We start from the raw sequence: 14,087 nt of genomic DNA, 5'->3' as shown, positions 1-14,087 counted from the left end.
GGTTAACGAATAAGCAATTCTCATTGAAATCAAGGCATGTGCTCGTAACACATTTAGTTTTATACTCAGATCTTTAAGGATGTCACACGCATGCAATTTGTATGGCCTTGGGTCTAGGATCAATCCACTTCTATTTCACTGCTATTTCTCATTCTAGCCAGTGCACCATGACTGGTGTGTCAATGGCCATGGTATGTGCTATCCTGTCTGTAGGATGGTGCATATAAAAGATCCCAGGAGCTAGGAGACGGCACTTTTCTGCCACTGGCTAAAAGTTTCTGTCGTCGTCAAAGCTTCTCAATGATGGCAAACTGTATACACCTGGTGTATATTATCTGCCAGTATTTAACATTTGTGCTTTTGAAATATCTCTACATACAGCAAAATAACCTTTCAGTCAAGTTGATTTGCTGCAAAAGTCACTTTGAAAAAAACCCTGCCGTAAACAGGCTCAATATTGCCATCGGTGGGTCGTTTCACCCATGGTAATGTTTTTTAAATATTGCTGTGGGCGACAAATTCTTAAATTCAAGCCCTGAGATTCCTTGCTACTAATGGAAAAATGTAGCAGGTTTCCTCTCTAAGACTATATGTCAAAAATTACCAAATGTCTGACATCCGATAGCCGATAATTAATAAATCAATGTGCTCTAGCTGTGTTGTTTAAACAAAACGAACTTTAACTTTATTTCGATGCCTGAACCTCGGAAACACGAACAGACTAACCTTTGCTGTTCTGAACGATGAGGCTCATTCTCTTGCGCGTGGGGTCGAACTCCAGCAGGTGTAGGAGTCGGAAGCGCCGCTTCTCGGTCTCGTTTGGAAACTTCACCTCCATGTACTCATTGTTGGTCCCCAGGTACACGAAACCATACCTCAAATAGCAAGACGAGAGAATAGCAGAAGAAAGGAATGTTAATGTTAGATTAATGACCCCCTTGGCACATTATTCAATCAAAAGAATTTTGGGTGTACAGGCTTCTGAAACTTCACCTCCATGTACTCATTGTTGGTCCCCAGGTACACGAAACCATACCTCAAATAGCAAGATAAAGAGAACAGCAGAAGAAAGGAATGTTCGATTAATGACCCCTCGGCACGTTATTTAATCAAGATAATTTTGAGTGTACGGTTTTGGGAAACTTCACCTCCATGTACTCATTGTCAGTCCACAGGTACACGAAACCATACCTCAAAAAGCAAGATGAGAGAATAGCAGAAAAAAGGAATGTTAAGATTAATGACCCCTTGGCACGTTGTTTAATCAAGAGAATTTTGGGTGTGACCCAGGTACACGAAACCATACCTCAAATAGCAAGATGAGAGAATAGCAGAAGAAAGGAATGTTAATGTTAGATTAGTGACCCCTCAGCACGTTATTTAATCAAGAGAATTTGGGGTATACAGGCTTCAGAAACTTCACCTCCATGTACTCGTTGTTGGTCCCCAGGTACACGAAACCATACCTCAAATAGTAAGACAAAGAGAATAGCAGAAGTAAGGACGGTTAGATTAATGACCCCTCAGCACGTTACCAGTATTTAAAGAATTTTTGGTGTCTTATCTCAAATAACAAGAGAATAGTAGAAGAAAGGAAGGTTAGATTAGTGACCCCTTGGCACGTTATTTAATCAAGAGAATTTTGGGTGTCTATCTCAAATAACAAGACAAGAGAATAGCAGAAGAAAGGAATGTTAGATTAATGATATATCGGCATGCTATTTAATCAAGAGAATTTTGGGTGTACGGGCTTCGTAAACTTCACCTCTATGAACTCATTGTAAGAGAGGCCGCGGGAGATGAAACCTAGTCTCCTCCTGTTGGACCGGTTGGGGACTAATAAATGATTAACAATGGACAAACCTACCTCTTGCATGCTTCAATTAAGGCCTTCTCATCGGGAGACGATGCCTGGTACTCAAACGTGTCATTCAGTCGCCCCCTGGAGCTCGATACTTTCGGTAAGCTGGTAGTGGATTTCCTCATTTTCTTCCCTTTCTTGGATGGCAAATCGTCGGTTACTCCGTAGTCTAGCCGCACAGTGTGACACAGGGTGAGCACGGTGAAAAAATCCTCCATCAGTGGCTGAAACAAGAGAAGACTGATAGAAAGGAAAGGAATATTTCCTCAACGAATCCTCAGCACTTTATAAACTATGGCTAACATCTATGGCCATTTTAAACCATGTCTATTTGGTATCTAAAATATGGAAGAATCAACATTTTTCAGATCTCCTAAGTTCACGGGCCACAACTCTGTCAAAAACGGGTACATTGCTGTGAAAGTCAAACTTGATCTGTAACAATACACTGTAAAGCCGTACACACAATTTGAGCTCAATATCTTGAGGTATTGTGGGGAAACAAAGTCAGAAAACCTTTTGTGTGAATAGCTTCGCTGATTCACTGTTTGCACATACAATATTCTCTCCACGAGTGACCGATGGGGTAAAACACACACACACACACACACACACACACACACACACACACACACTGGGGTAATAAATAGAGGATTCGTCACAAGTGTTTTATAATATGGAAAATATCAACCGAGACTGTGTTAATTGGTATTTGTTAAGACTCTGCCGAGACAAATACCAATTAACTATACGAGACTGATATTTTACATATTAAAAAAACCACAAGTAGCAAATACTTTTTCTCCTATAACACTTTTAAAATAACATTTTAATTTGATATTTAATAAATCAAAAGTTCTGAAGCTGCCTCATTGGTAGTATGACGTCATCGTGATTAGCACAAATGTAACTTGACGTAAAACATTTCAACTAAATCTCATCAAAACGTTATGCTCTGGTATACAATTAGTCTTGTTGGCTGTAAACAAATGACCCATTGACAGCAAAACATTATTAACTGAGTTAACAATGGTAAACATCAAATGGTTATGTTTTAGGATAAAGATTAACAACAAACCGTGAAACGTTTCACTCGTTCCGAATCCCCTGTGGGTCCGTCACATAAGCAGAGATGTTGGTCGACTTCCTCATACTTGATCCCGTTGATGGAACACTGGCGGAATTCCATCATATTCATAGTCAGGGTACCTGTCTTATCGGAGAACAAGTATTCCACCTGTGAATATATATATATATATATATATCAGACCTGTCAACCCTCCCGGATTCCGCGGGAGTCTCCCGGTATTTGATCAAATCTCCTTTCACCTGTGCGGGAGACAGTTTCTCCTGTTAAATGACATTTTTGTAAGCATAAAAAAAAATCGATCCTCTTTTGTCAAAATAACAGAAGGGAAGTAACTCTGCGAATTGTCCCGACTGTTTAACCTTTGCCGAAGTGAGAATTGTGGGATAGCCTATTTATATTGTTAAAAAAGCACATGGAGTTTATAAAATGACGTGTTATTATAATGTTTGTTGTCATCGTAATGCTACAAAGCGTCTTGCCGCTAATTCAACAGGCTGTGTATTGACATTTAGTGTTGCCATATAAAAAAATAAAAACTATCCAATTTAGTTCTAATAACACCTCTGAATTGTAAAATGTCTTCCCACTGGATTACATAATGCAACTATGACGAATCTGAACTGCCAGACTCCGAGTTGACAGCGATACACACGATGCATGTTAAAATCACATGTCACAGCAAGACAAACGAAAAGACCAATTAGCTGTATAAACATACTTGTGTCAGTTAATTTTGTATGTTTGTGCAGTAAAATGTTGGTTATAAGGGTACACTTCAAGAAATTATTTTTGTACAATTAAAAAATGTTGTGTTTGACATTGACATAAAGTTACTCACGGAAATGGGTATAATTCCGGTATATTTCACACGATGTCCGTAATGAGGTTTTACTTATGATTAATGAAAATACAATGTTTATTGCATCATTATAATGATTTTAAATAAGTACCACGCCACCGTTCCTCATTATAGTAAAAACTGAATGTTAATTTATAAGATTTATATAAATTTGTCTTTGGTACTTAGGTACACTAACCACAAATGATAATGTAACGCAACCTGTAAGGCTGTAAGTGTAATACCATAAATGTACTAATTTAAATTTTTTTTATTCTTGTTCATGTTCTTAACATTTTTGGATAAAATATATATATTTTTTTAAATATGTATTAAATCATAATAATATTTAAACTTAAAAAAATAAAATAATAATAATATATATATATTTTTAATGCCAAGATCTAAGGATAAGAAGTATATATGACATTATAAAGTATTCATATAACTTACTGTAATAATGTTTTTTTTAAATCTTGCGATTTTGGATTAAATTGTGTGAAATTAAAAAATCTCCTGCTTTTTGACAAAATCTCCTGCTTTTTCAACACACACCTCCTGCTTTCTCTTGACTAAAGGTTGACAGGTCTGATATATATATATATACAGTAGAATCTCGTTGGGTCGAATTAGGAAGGGTCGATTACATCACAACGCTCGAACCAAAAACGAAGTTCCGAGTTTTACTTATACATTGTTGACCGAATGGATCAAACACTTTCTCAAGCACCGACAGGTTTAATTCAACTAACTCTAACTCTAACTCACTCTGTTCTCTAACGTTTTACAGTAGTTCAATTCACTACAGTATATAGCTGCTGAACAAACCAGATTAATTTTTGGGATGTAATTTTACATTTTGGTTCACTAGTTATGGTTAGTGGTTATTTGGAAAGAAAACAAACCACTTTTCACTACTAATCTCTATTGTAAGAAGGGCAGGATATAGCCCAGAGAGAAAAAATGTTCACATAATGCACGGTCAGTCTAGGAGTGATCCCCAGTCTGTGGGCCCACTGGATTATTTCCCATTTCAGCCAGTACTCCACAATTGGTGTAACTAAAGACCATGGTGTGTACTATCCTGTCTGTGGGATGGTGCATATAAAAAGATTCCTTATTCCTAATCGAAAAGAGATACTCATGGCTTGGTGGGCATGTTTCATATGTCCACTGCCACATAACCATAATTAAAATGTGTTAAGTGCATCATTAAATAAAACATTTCTTTATTTTTCGATAAGATTGTATTTCTAATGGGGTCTCCACTAGTACTCGGGCACGGGCCAAGTCTAGCAAGACGTGAGTTTGTTCACAGGACTGGAGTACCCATGTAAACAAGAGCACTATCATTTATTTATATTTTAATGTTAATTTAGCATATGCTGCCCCCTGTTTATATTATAGAGCTATGAGACATGACGTGAATGCAAAAGTCAAATGTGAGGAATGCAATATAATGGCGCAATTTGGCATCCATGTTCAGTGCTGGAAATAAGATGCATAATGCAACTTTACTTTATTCTTTAGTCTCATTTAGTCATCATCATTTAGTGTAAGTGACTGGCCTCGGTGGCGTCGTGGTAGGCCATCGGTCTACAGGCTGGTAGGTACTGGGTTCGGATTTTTTTTTTTTTTTTTTTTATTCATTCACAGTTTACAATTAACTGCCCCAATCCAGGGGAAAAGGGACAGGAGGTCTACAAGACCCAGGAATGATACTTGAAGAAACTAATAACTCTTTTGAATAACCTGAAACTTGACAACATTTGTATAATAGTATATGCATGTAGTATAGAATAAACAGTAATGCATCTGTGAAATTATTATTATTATTTTTTTTAAACACACTTTCATACACTACATTCACACCAATATATTATTCTTGATAGCCTTTGGTGTACAGACAAGCTTGGCCCGAATTTAACAAATAATATTGTAATGTTTTAATATTGTAACAGTGGCTTGTACATTACCCATTCTCTGTTAAAACTTTTATACTCACAGTTACTAAATGCTATATTTTGTTCTATTTGATATCTAGTGTTTAATTCATGTTTAAAATGAATAAGATTTGGTTTCATATTTTGTATCTTACATTTATATATACAAAATTTAGCAAGTAATAAAATGAGATCAAACACTTTGTCTGTTTTTATTTTTGTTTTCAATCCCATTAGAACCAGTTCCACACTAAGATTCATATTATAAAGGTGAGTACAAGAAGTGTTTAACCAGTGCATGAGATCTTTCCAGAAAGGCTGAGTAATCTCACAGGTATAGAACAAGTGTACTAAGGTTTCTCTTTCCTTAGAACAAAAAGTGCATTTATCGGTTTGGACCACTTTCATTCTTACAAGAAATGTATTAGTAGTTAATATCCGCAACAGAATTCGATACTGAAACCATCTGAGTTTTGTATCTTTTGTAGTTTTAAAGACCTTCATAAAATTTTTTAGGCCACTCTAAGCTGTGATCAAAACACAAATTCCATTTTGTTTTAGCCTTATTTTTGTCATTGGAAGGTTAAGGTATAATATATATGTTTTGTACCATGAGATTTGGAAGTTAGTAAGGTTATCCATACTGTCTGATCATTTGATATATTTGTTTCTTCTTTATCTATAGCCAACAATTTGAGGTATTTATTTACTGCTCTTATGATACCATATATTTGATATAATTCAATAAACTCATCATGAGACAAGAAAGTTCCATTACGATTACATAGGTCGCAAATTTGAGTTACACCTTTAATATGCCAGTCAGAACAGAACAAATATTTCTTATTAATTTTTATATTGTTGTTATAGAAAATGGGTTTCGTTAAAAATTCTTTAAAAGAAGTTATATTGATTTTATTTTGAAGGGCTGCTAAGGCCTGTAAGCAATTTTTCCAAAATTGATTAGACATACTATTTGAGATTTTGTTACAAAAACAACTACCAAATATTGTGATGTTTTCCATTTGTGGACAATCTGCTAAAAGTATATTTTTCCATTTAGTATCTTTCATTAAAAAGTTTTTAATCCATGTAAGTTTTAAGGAGTCAATAAATTTATATATATATTGACCATCCCAAGACCCCTTCCTTAATCGATTTGCAAATAAGTGCCCGATTCACTCTGTCTCTTTTATTATTCCATAGAAATTTGAAGAGAGTATTATTGAGTTGGATGAGGAAATCAACTGGGGGATTTGGTAAAGTCGGAAACAAGTAGTTCAGTTTATAAATAAGCAAAGATTTAATAATGGCTATTTTTCCCAGTGGAGTTATAATTCGATTCATCCATTTATTAATGATTTGTTTTATCTCATATAATCTATTCTTAAAATTCAAATTGACCATTTCTTGAAGTTTTAAACTAAAAGTTATTCCCAATATCTTAAAGTATGTAGGATTCCATTCAATTTTGATATTGGTTAAATATCTTGTAGTGCTATTCCGTTTGGACCCAATCCATATAACCTGAGACTTTTCATAATTTATTTTAAGATCCGATAAGGTAGCAAACTCATTAAGAGTGTCAATAGTACTCATATATGACCTTTCACTACCATCCAAAATAAACTCTGTATCATCAGCATACTTTATTTGCAATATTTATACCAGATATATCTTTATTGGTTCTAATCAACCAGGCGAGAATTTCAGCACAGAGCAAGAACAGATAAGGTGAGAGAGGATCACCCTGTCTAACACCCCTTTTTATAGGAAACCAAGGAGATGTATTGCCATTATTTACTAAACATGATGTAATATTATTATAAAAAGTATGTACCCAATGCCTAATCTGTTCTCCAAAACCAAAAAACCCTAAAGTTTTATCAATAAAAGACCATTCTACGGAATCAAATGAGGCATGGGATTTTTAATTCAGATACAGACTCCAAACCCTGAGTGAGTGCTCCGCAAGGCTCAATGGGTAGGTGTAAACCACTTGCACCGACCAGTGATCCATAACTGGTTCAACAAAGGCCATGGTTTGTGCTATCCTGCCTGTGGGAAGCGCAAATAAAAGATCCCTTGCTGCTAATCGGAAAAGTAGTCCATATAGTGGCGACAGCGGGTTTCCTCTCAAACTATGTGTGGTCCTTAACCATATGTCTGACGCCATATAACCGTAAATAAAATATGTTGAGTGCGTCGTTAAATAAAACATTTATTTCTTTCTTTCTTAGTTTAAGTGACAGGTACTTAGGTCCAGGTTGAGTCTGACCCCTGAGTACCCGGATCCTACATTCTGGACTCGGGAAGGCCCTAGTCTCTAACAGCTACTGAGGGAGTGGGGTCTAGCTCAGTCAGTAGAGCACTCTCAAGAGGTGTTTGCATTGTAGGATCTAATCACCTCAGTGTACCTATTTTTTTTTATTGTTGTATTTTCCCCCATCCCAACCAGTGCTATTGGATGTCAAACATTTCATAGTTCTGACACATAATCTTCAGTAAGAAACCCGCTACATTTTTCCATTAGCAGCAAAGGGATCATTTATATGCACTTTTATATACACACAGTACAGTACATACTACAGCCTTTGACAGGGTTCATACACCTTTTTCAAGGGTGTCTTATTCTAATACCCAAGGACTTAAATCGCACCAAACCTGAGAAAAATTAATATGTCAAACTCTAAACTGCACTACTCAGACAATTTCATGTGTAATTACTTACCTGCCCTAATTCCTCGTTCAAATCCGAAGTGTTTGCTTTCGCCTGTAGATGAAGTGACTTGTCACACAACTGGCTGTCCCATTTAAAAAACAGAGAGCCGACAAATTTTTGGATTTCTGAAACATAAAATGAAACAGTTTTAAACAAATATGGACCAGGCAAATTTGGCATTTTTTTACTAAATGTAGTTGTGACAGATTGACAAAATAAAAGACGATTTACCAACAGTAACATACAGTAAACAACTTACCCACAGTAATATACAGTGAAATAAGAATATTGTAGCTAACAGATTGACAAAATAACAGACAACTTACCCACAATAACATACAGTAAACAACTTACCTACAGTAACATACAGTAAACAACTTACCTACAGTAACATACAGTAAACTTACCCACAGTAACATACAGTAAACAACTTACCCACAATAACATACAGCAAACAACTTACCTACAGTAATATACAGTAAACAACTTACCCACAGTAACATATGTAAACAACTTACCCACAGTAACATACAGTAAACAACTTACCCACAATAACATACAGCAAACAACTTACCTACAGTAATATACAGTAAACAACTTACCCACAGTAACATATGTAAACAACTTACCCACAGTAACATACAGTAAACAACTTACCGACAGTAACATACAGTAAACAACTTACCCACAGTATCATACAGTAAACAACTTGCCCACAGTAACATTCAGTAAACAATTTACCCACAGTAACATACAGTAAACAACTTACCCACAGTATCATACAGTAAACAACTTGCCCACAGTAACATACAGTAAACAACTTACCCACAGTATCATACAGTAAACAACTTACCCACAGTATCATACAGTAAACAACTTGCCCACAGTAACATTCAGTAAACAACTTACCCACAGTAACATACATTAAACAACTTACCCACAGTAACATACATTAAACTTACCCATAGTAACATTCAGTAAACAACTTGCCCACAGTAACATACATTAAACAACTTACCCACAGTAACATACATTAAACTTACCCATAGTAACATACAGTAAACAACTTACCCACAGTAACATATGTAAACAATGTACCCACAGTAACATACAGTAAACAACTTACCCACAGTAACATACAGTAAACAACTTACCCACAGTAACATATGTAAACAACTTACCCACAGTAACATATGTAAACGACTTACCCACAGTATCATACAGTAAACAACTTACCCACAGTAACATATGTAAACAATGTACCCACAGTAACATTCAGTAAACAACTTACCGACAGTAACATATGTAAACAATGTACCCACAGTAACATATGTAAACAACTTACCCACAGTAACATATGTAAACAATGTACCCACAGTAACATTCAGTAAACAACTTACCGACAGTAACATATGTAAACAATGTACCCACAGTAACATATGTAAACAACTTACCCACAGTAACATATGTAAACAATGTACCCACAGTATCATACAGTAAACAACTTACCCACAGTAACATATGTAAACAACTTACCCACAGTAACAGTAAACAACTTACCCACAGTAACATACAGTAAACATCTTACCCACAGTAACATATGTAAACAATGTACCCACAGTAATATACAGTAAACAACTTACCCACAGTAACATATGTAAACAACTTACCCACAGTAACAGTAAACAACTTACCCACAGTAACATATGTAAACAACTTACCCACAGTAACATATGTAAACAACTTACCCACAGTAACATATGTAAACAACTTACCCACAGTAACATATGTAAACAACTTACCCACAGTAACAGTAAACAACTTACCCACAGTAACATATGTAAACTTACCCACAGTAACATATGTAAACGACTTACCCACAGTATCATACAGTAAACAACTTACCCACAGTAACATATGTAAACAATGTACCCACAGTAACATTCAGTAAACAACTTACCCACAGTAACATATGTAAACAATGTACCCACAGTATCATACAGTAAACAACTTACCGACAGTAACATATGTAAACAATGTACCCACAGTAACATATGTAAACAACTTAACGACAGTAACATATGTAAACAATGTACCCACAGTATCATACAGTAAACAACTTACCCACAGTAACATATGTAAACAACTTACCCACAGTAACAGTAAACAACTTACCCACAGTAACATACAGTAAACATCTTACCCACAGTAACATATGTAAACAATGTACCCACAGTAATATACAGTAAACAACTTACCCACAGTAACATATGTAAACAACTTACCCACAGTAACATATGTAAACGACTTACCCACAGTAACATACAGTAAACAACTTACCCACAGTAACATATGTAAACAACTTACCCACAGTAACATATGTAAACAACTTAGCCACAGTAAGATACAGTAAACAACTTACCCACAGTAACATACAGTAAACAACTTACCCACAGTAACATACAGTAAACAACTTACCCAGTAACATATGTAAACAACATACCCACAGTAACATTCAGTAAACAACTTGCCTACAGTAACATTCATTAAACAACTTACCCATAGTAACATACAGTAAACAACTTACCCACAGTAACATTCAGTAAACAACTTACCCACAGTAACATACAGTAAACAACTTACCCACAGTATCATACAGTAAACAACTTGCCCACAGTATCATACAGTAAACAACTTACCCACATTATCATACAGTAAACAACTTGCCCACAGTAACATTCAGTAAACAACTTACCCACAGTAACATACATTAAACAACTTACCCACAGTAACATACATTAAACTTACCCATAGTAACATTCAGTAAACAACTTGCCCACAGTAACATACATTAAACAACTTATCCACAGTGGCATACAGTAAACAACTTACCCACAGTAACATACAGTGAAATAGGAATGATATAGTTCAGCAACACCATAAACATGAGGAACTCTTCAAAAATATTCGTCACATCACCAATCCCGCTGTAGTCTTCCTTCAAAGAAAATGAAAACTGATAATATTAAAAAGAATAACTGGAAGCTCATTTCAATTAGCAGCAAGAATAGTACATCCCACGGCCTTTGTTACACCAGTTGTGAAGCACTGGATGGAACGAGAAATAGCCCAATAGGTCCACCGACGGGGATTGATCCTAGACCGACCGTACATTATGCGAACGCTTTACTACTGGGCTACATGCAGCCACCCTTTTCTTGGAATCACCAATGCTACCTTGTGAAACATTTGTGGTCATTTTGGCGGATTTAATCCCATTCTCCTGCACTCAATATTTTTAAATGAACCTTTAATATGCTATTAATTTCACTATCTTTGTTATATGTATGTAAAAATAATAGTTAATATTAAGGACAGCCTCGATCCTGGGTAGTTTTCAGGCATGCCAAATTTGAGGTCATTACCCTTTTTTGCTCTTTTTAATGTACTTTTATTGAGCAAACAAGCTTTTCTGCAGAAAGCTTTGTTAATGAGCCTTAGAACTTGTATTGCTATGATTACAGTTAAAATACAGGTTGATCTGATTGCATGGTTCAGGAATAGAAATTAACACTCACTCCTCAGTGTTTCTGCCAGAAAGAAAATTTCGGGTATGGTGCAATGGAATTGAATGCAACCAGTCAACAGGGGGTATAGGGGGCTTCCCCCAGAAAAAAAGGGTTACATTTAGGGTTTGAGAACATCATACAGTAATGATAAGAGTAATTAATTTTGTCAAAAAGTTAACTTAAAAAACCCCCATATCTGCCAAAATATTTGGGTATGGCACCATACCCATTTTACCCTCTGACAGAAACCCTGCCCCTCATCCCAGGTATATTGCTGTGGATGATGCTAATATCCCAAGCTAGCAATTCAAAGCATATGATGGCCAAATTTAACATGCTCACTGTCAGGCTATTTTGCCACGACGCTTGTACCACTACATACGTAATATGTGTTCTGTAACACCTTGCTGGAACCCAGACACTTGTACCACTACATACGTAATATGTGTTCTGTAACACCTTGCTGGAACCCAGATGCTTGTACCATTACATACGTAATATGTGTTCTGTAACACCTTGCTGGAACCCAGACGCTTGTACCACTACATACGTAATATGTGTTCTGTAACACCTTGCTGGAATCCAGACGCTTGTACCACTACATATGTAGTATGTGTTCCTTATCACCTTGCTGGAACCCAGAAGCTTGTACCACCACATATATAATATGTGTTCCTTAACACCTTGCTGGAACCCAGACACTTGTACCACTACATACGTAATATGTGTTCTGTAACACCTTGCTGGAACCCAGACACTTGTACCACTACATATGTAATATTTGTTCCTTAACACCTTGCTGGAACCCAGATGCTTGTACCATTACATACGTAATATGTGTTCTGTAACACCTTGCTGGAACCCAGACGCTTGTACCACTACATACGTAATATGTGTTCTGTAACACCTTGCTGGAATCCAGACGCTTGTACCACTACATATGTAGTATGTGTTCCTTATCACCTTGCTGGAACCCAGAAGCTTGTACCACCACATATATAATATGTGTTCCTTAACACCTTGCTGGAACCCAGACACTTGTACCACTACATACGTAATATGTGTTCTGTAACACCTTGCTGGAACCCAGACACTTGTACCACTACATATGTAATATTTGTTCCTTAACACCTTGCTGGAACCCAGACGCTTGTACCACTACATACGTAATATGTGTTCTGTAACACCTTGCTGGAACCCAGACGCTTGTACCACTACATATGTAGTATGTGTTCCTTATCACCTTGCTGGAACCCAGAAGCTTGTACTACCACATATATAATATGTGTTCCTTAAAACCTTGCTGGAACCCAGACACTTGTACCACTACATACGTAATATGTGTTCTGTAACACCTTGCTGGAACCCAGACACTTGTACCACTACATATGTAATATTTGTTCCTTAACACCTTGCTGGAACCCAGATGCTTGTACCATTACATATGTAATATGTGTTCTGTAACACCTTGCTGGAACCCAGACGCTTGTACCACTACATACGTAATATGTGTTCTGTAACACCTTGCTGGAACCCAGACGCTTGTACCACTACATATGTAGTATGTGTTCCTTATCACCTTGCTGGAACCCAGAAGCTTGTACCACCACATATATAATATGTGTTCCTTAACACCTTGCTCGAACCCAGACACTTGTACCACTACATACGTAATATGTGTTCTGTAACACCTTGCTGGAACCCAGACACTTGTACCACTACATATGTAATATTTGTTTCTTAACACCTTGCTGGAACCCAGATGCTTGTACCATTACATACGTAATATGTGTTCTGTAACACCTTGCTGGAACCCAGACGCTTGTACCACTACATACGTAATATGTGTTCTGTAACACCTTGCTGGAACCCAGACGCTTGTACCAATACATATGTAGTATGTATTCCTTATCACCTTGCTGGAACCCAGAAGCTTGTACCACCACATATATAATATGTGTTCCTTAACACCTTGCTGGAACCCAGACAGTTGTACCACTACATATGTATTATGTGTTGCTTAACACCTTGCTGGAACCCAGACTGTTGTACCAATACATATGT

At 36.4% G+C, this 14,087-nt stretch overlaps 1 protein-coding gene across 4 annotated transcripts in view; it reads right to left on the bottom strand.

Annotated features, from left to right (window-relative positions):
* LOC121372215 (phospholipid-transporting ATPase IF-like) overlaps window positions 1–14,087 on the bottom strand; it is an 82,239-nt gene that overhangs the window by 40,220 nt on the left and 27,932 nt on the right. For all 4 annotated transcript variants that reach the window (XM_041498504.1, XM_041498512.1, XM_041498526.1 and 1 more), the window contains exons 10-14: window positions 11,347–11,452; window positions 8,464–8,579; window positions 2,940–3,098; window positions 1,868–2,085; window positions 727–875 (exon numbers count right to left, since the gene is read on the bottom strand). In XM_041498504.1, coding sequence (XP_041354438.1) covers window positions 727–875; window positions 1,868–2,085; window positions 2,940–3,098; window positions 8,464–8,579; window positions 11,347–11,452 — 748 coding nt within the window. The remainder of the gene's footprint in view (window positions 1–726; window positions 876–1,867; window positions 2,086–2,939; window positions 3,099–8,463; window positions 8,580–11,346; window positions 11,453–14,087) is intronic.

Source organism: Gigantopelta aegis, chromosome 1 (assembly GCF_016097555.1).
Source record: "Gigantopelta aegis isolate Gae_Host chromosome 1, Gae_host_genome, whole genome shotgun sequence".
NCBI classification, from domain to species: domain Eukaryota; kingdom Metazoa; phylum Mollusca; class Gastropoda; order Neomphalida; family Peltospiridae; genus Gigantopelta; species Gigantopelta aegis.
Note: the sequence above shows the minus strand (reverse complement) of the source record. Positions and strands in the feature narration are given on the sequence as shown.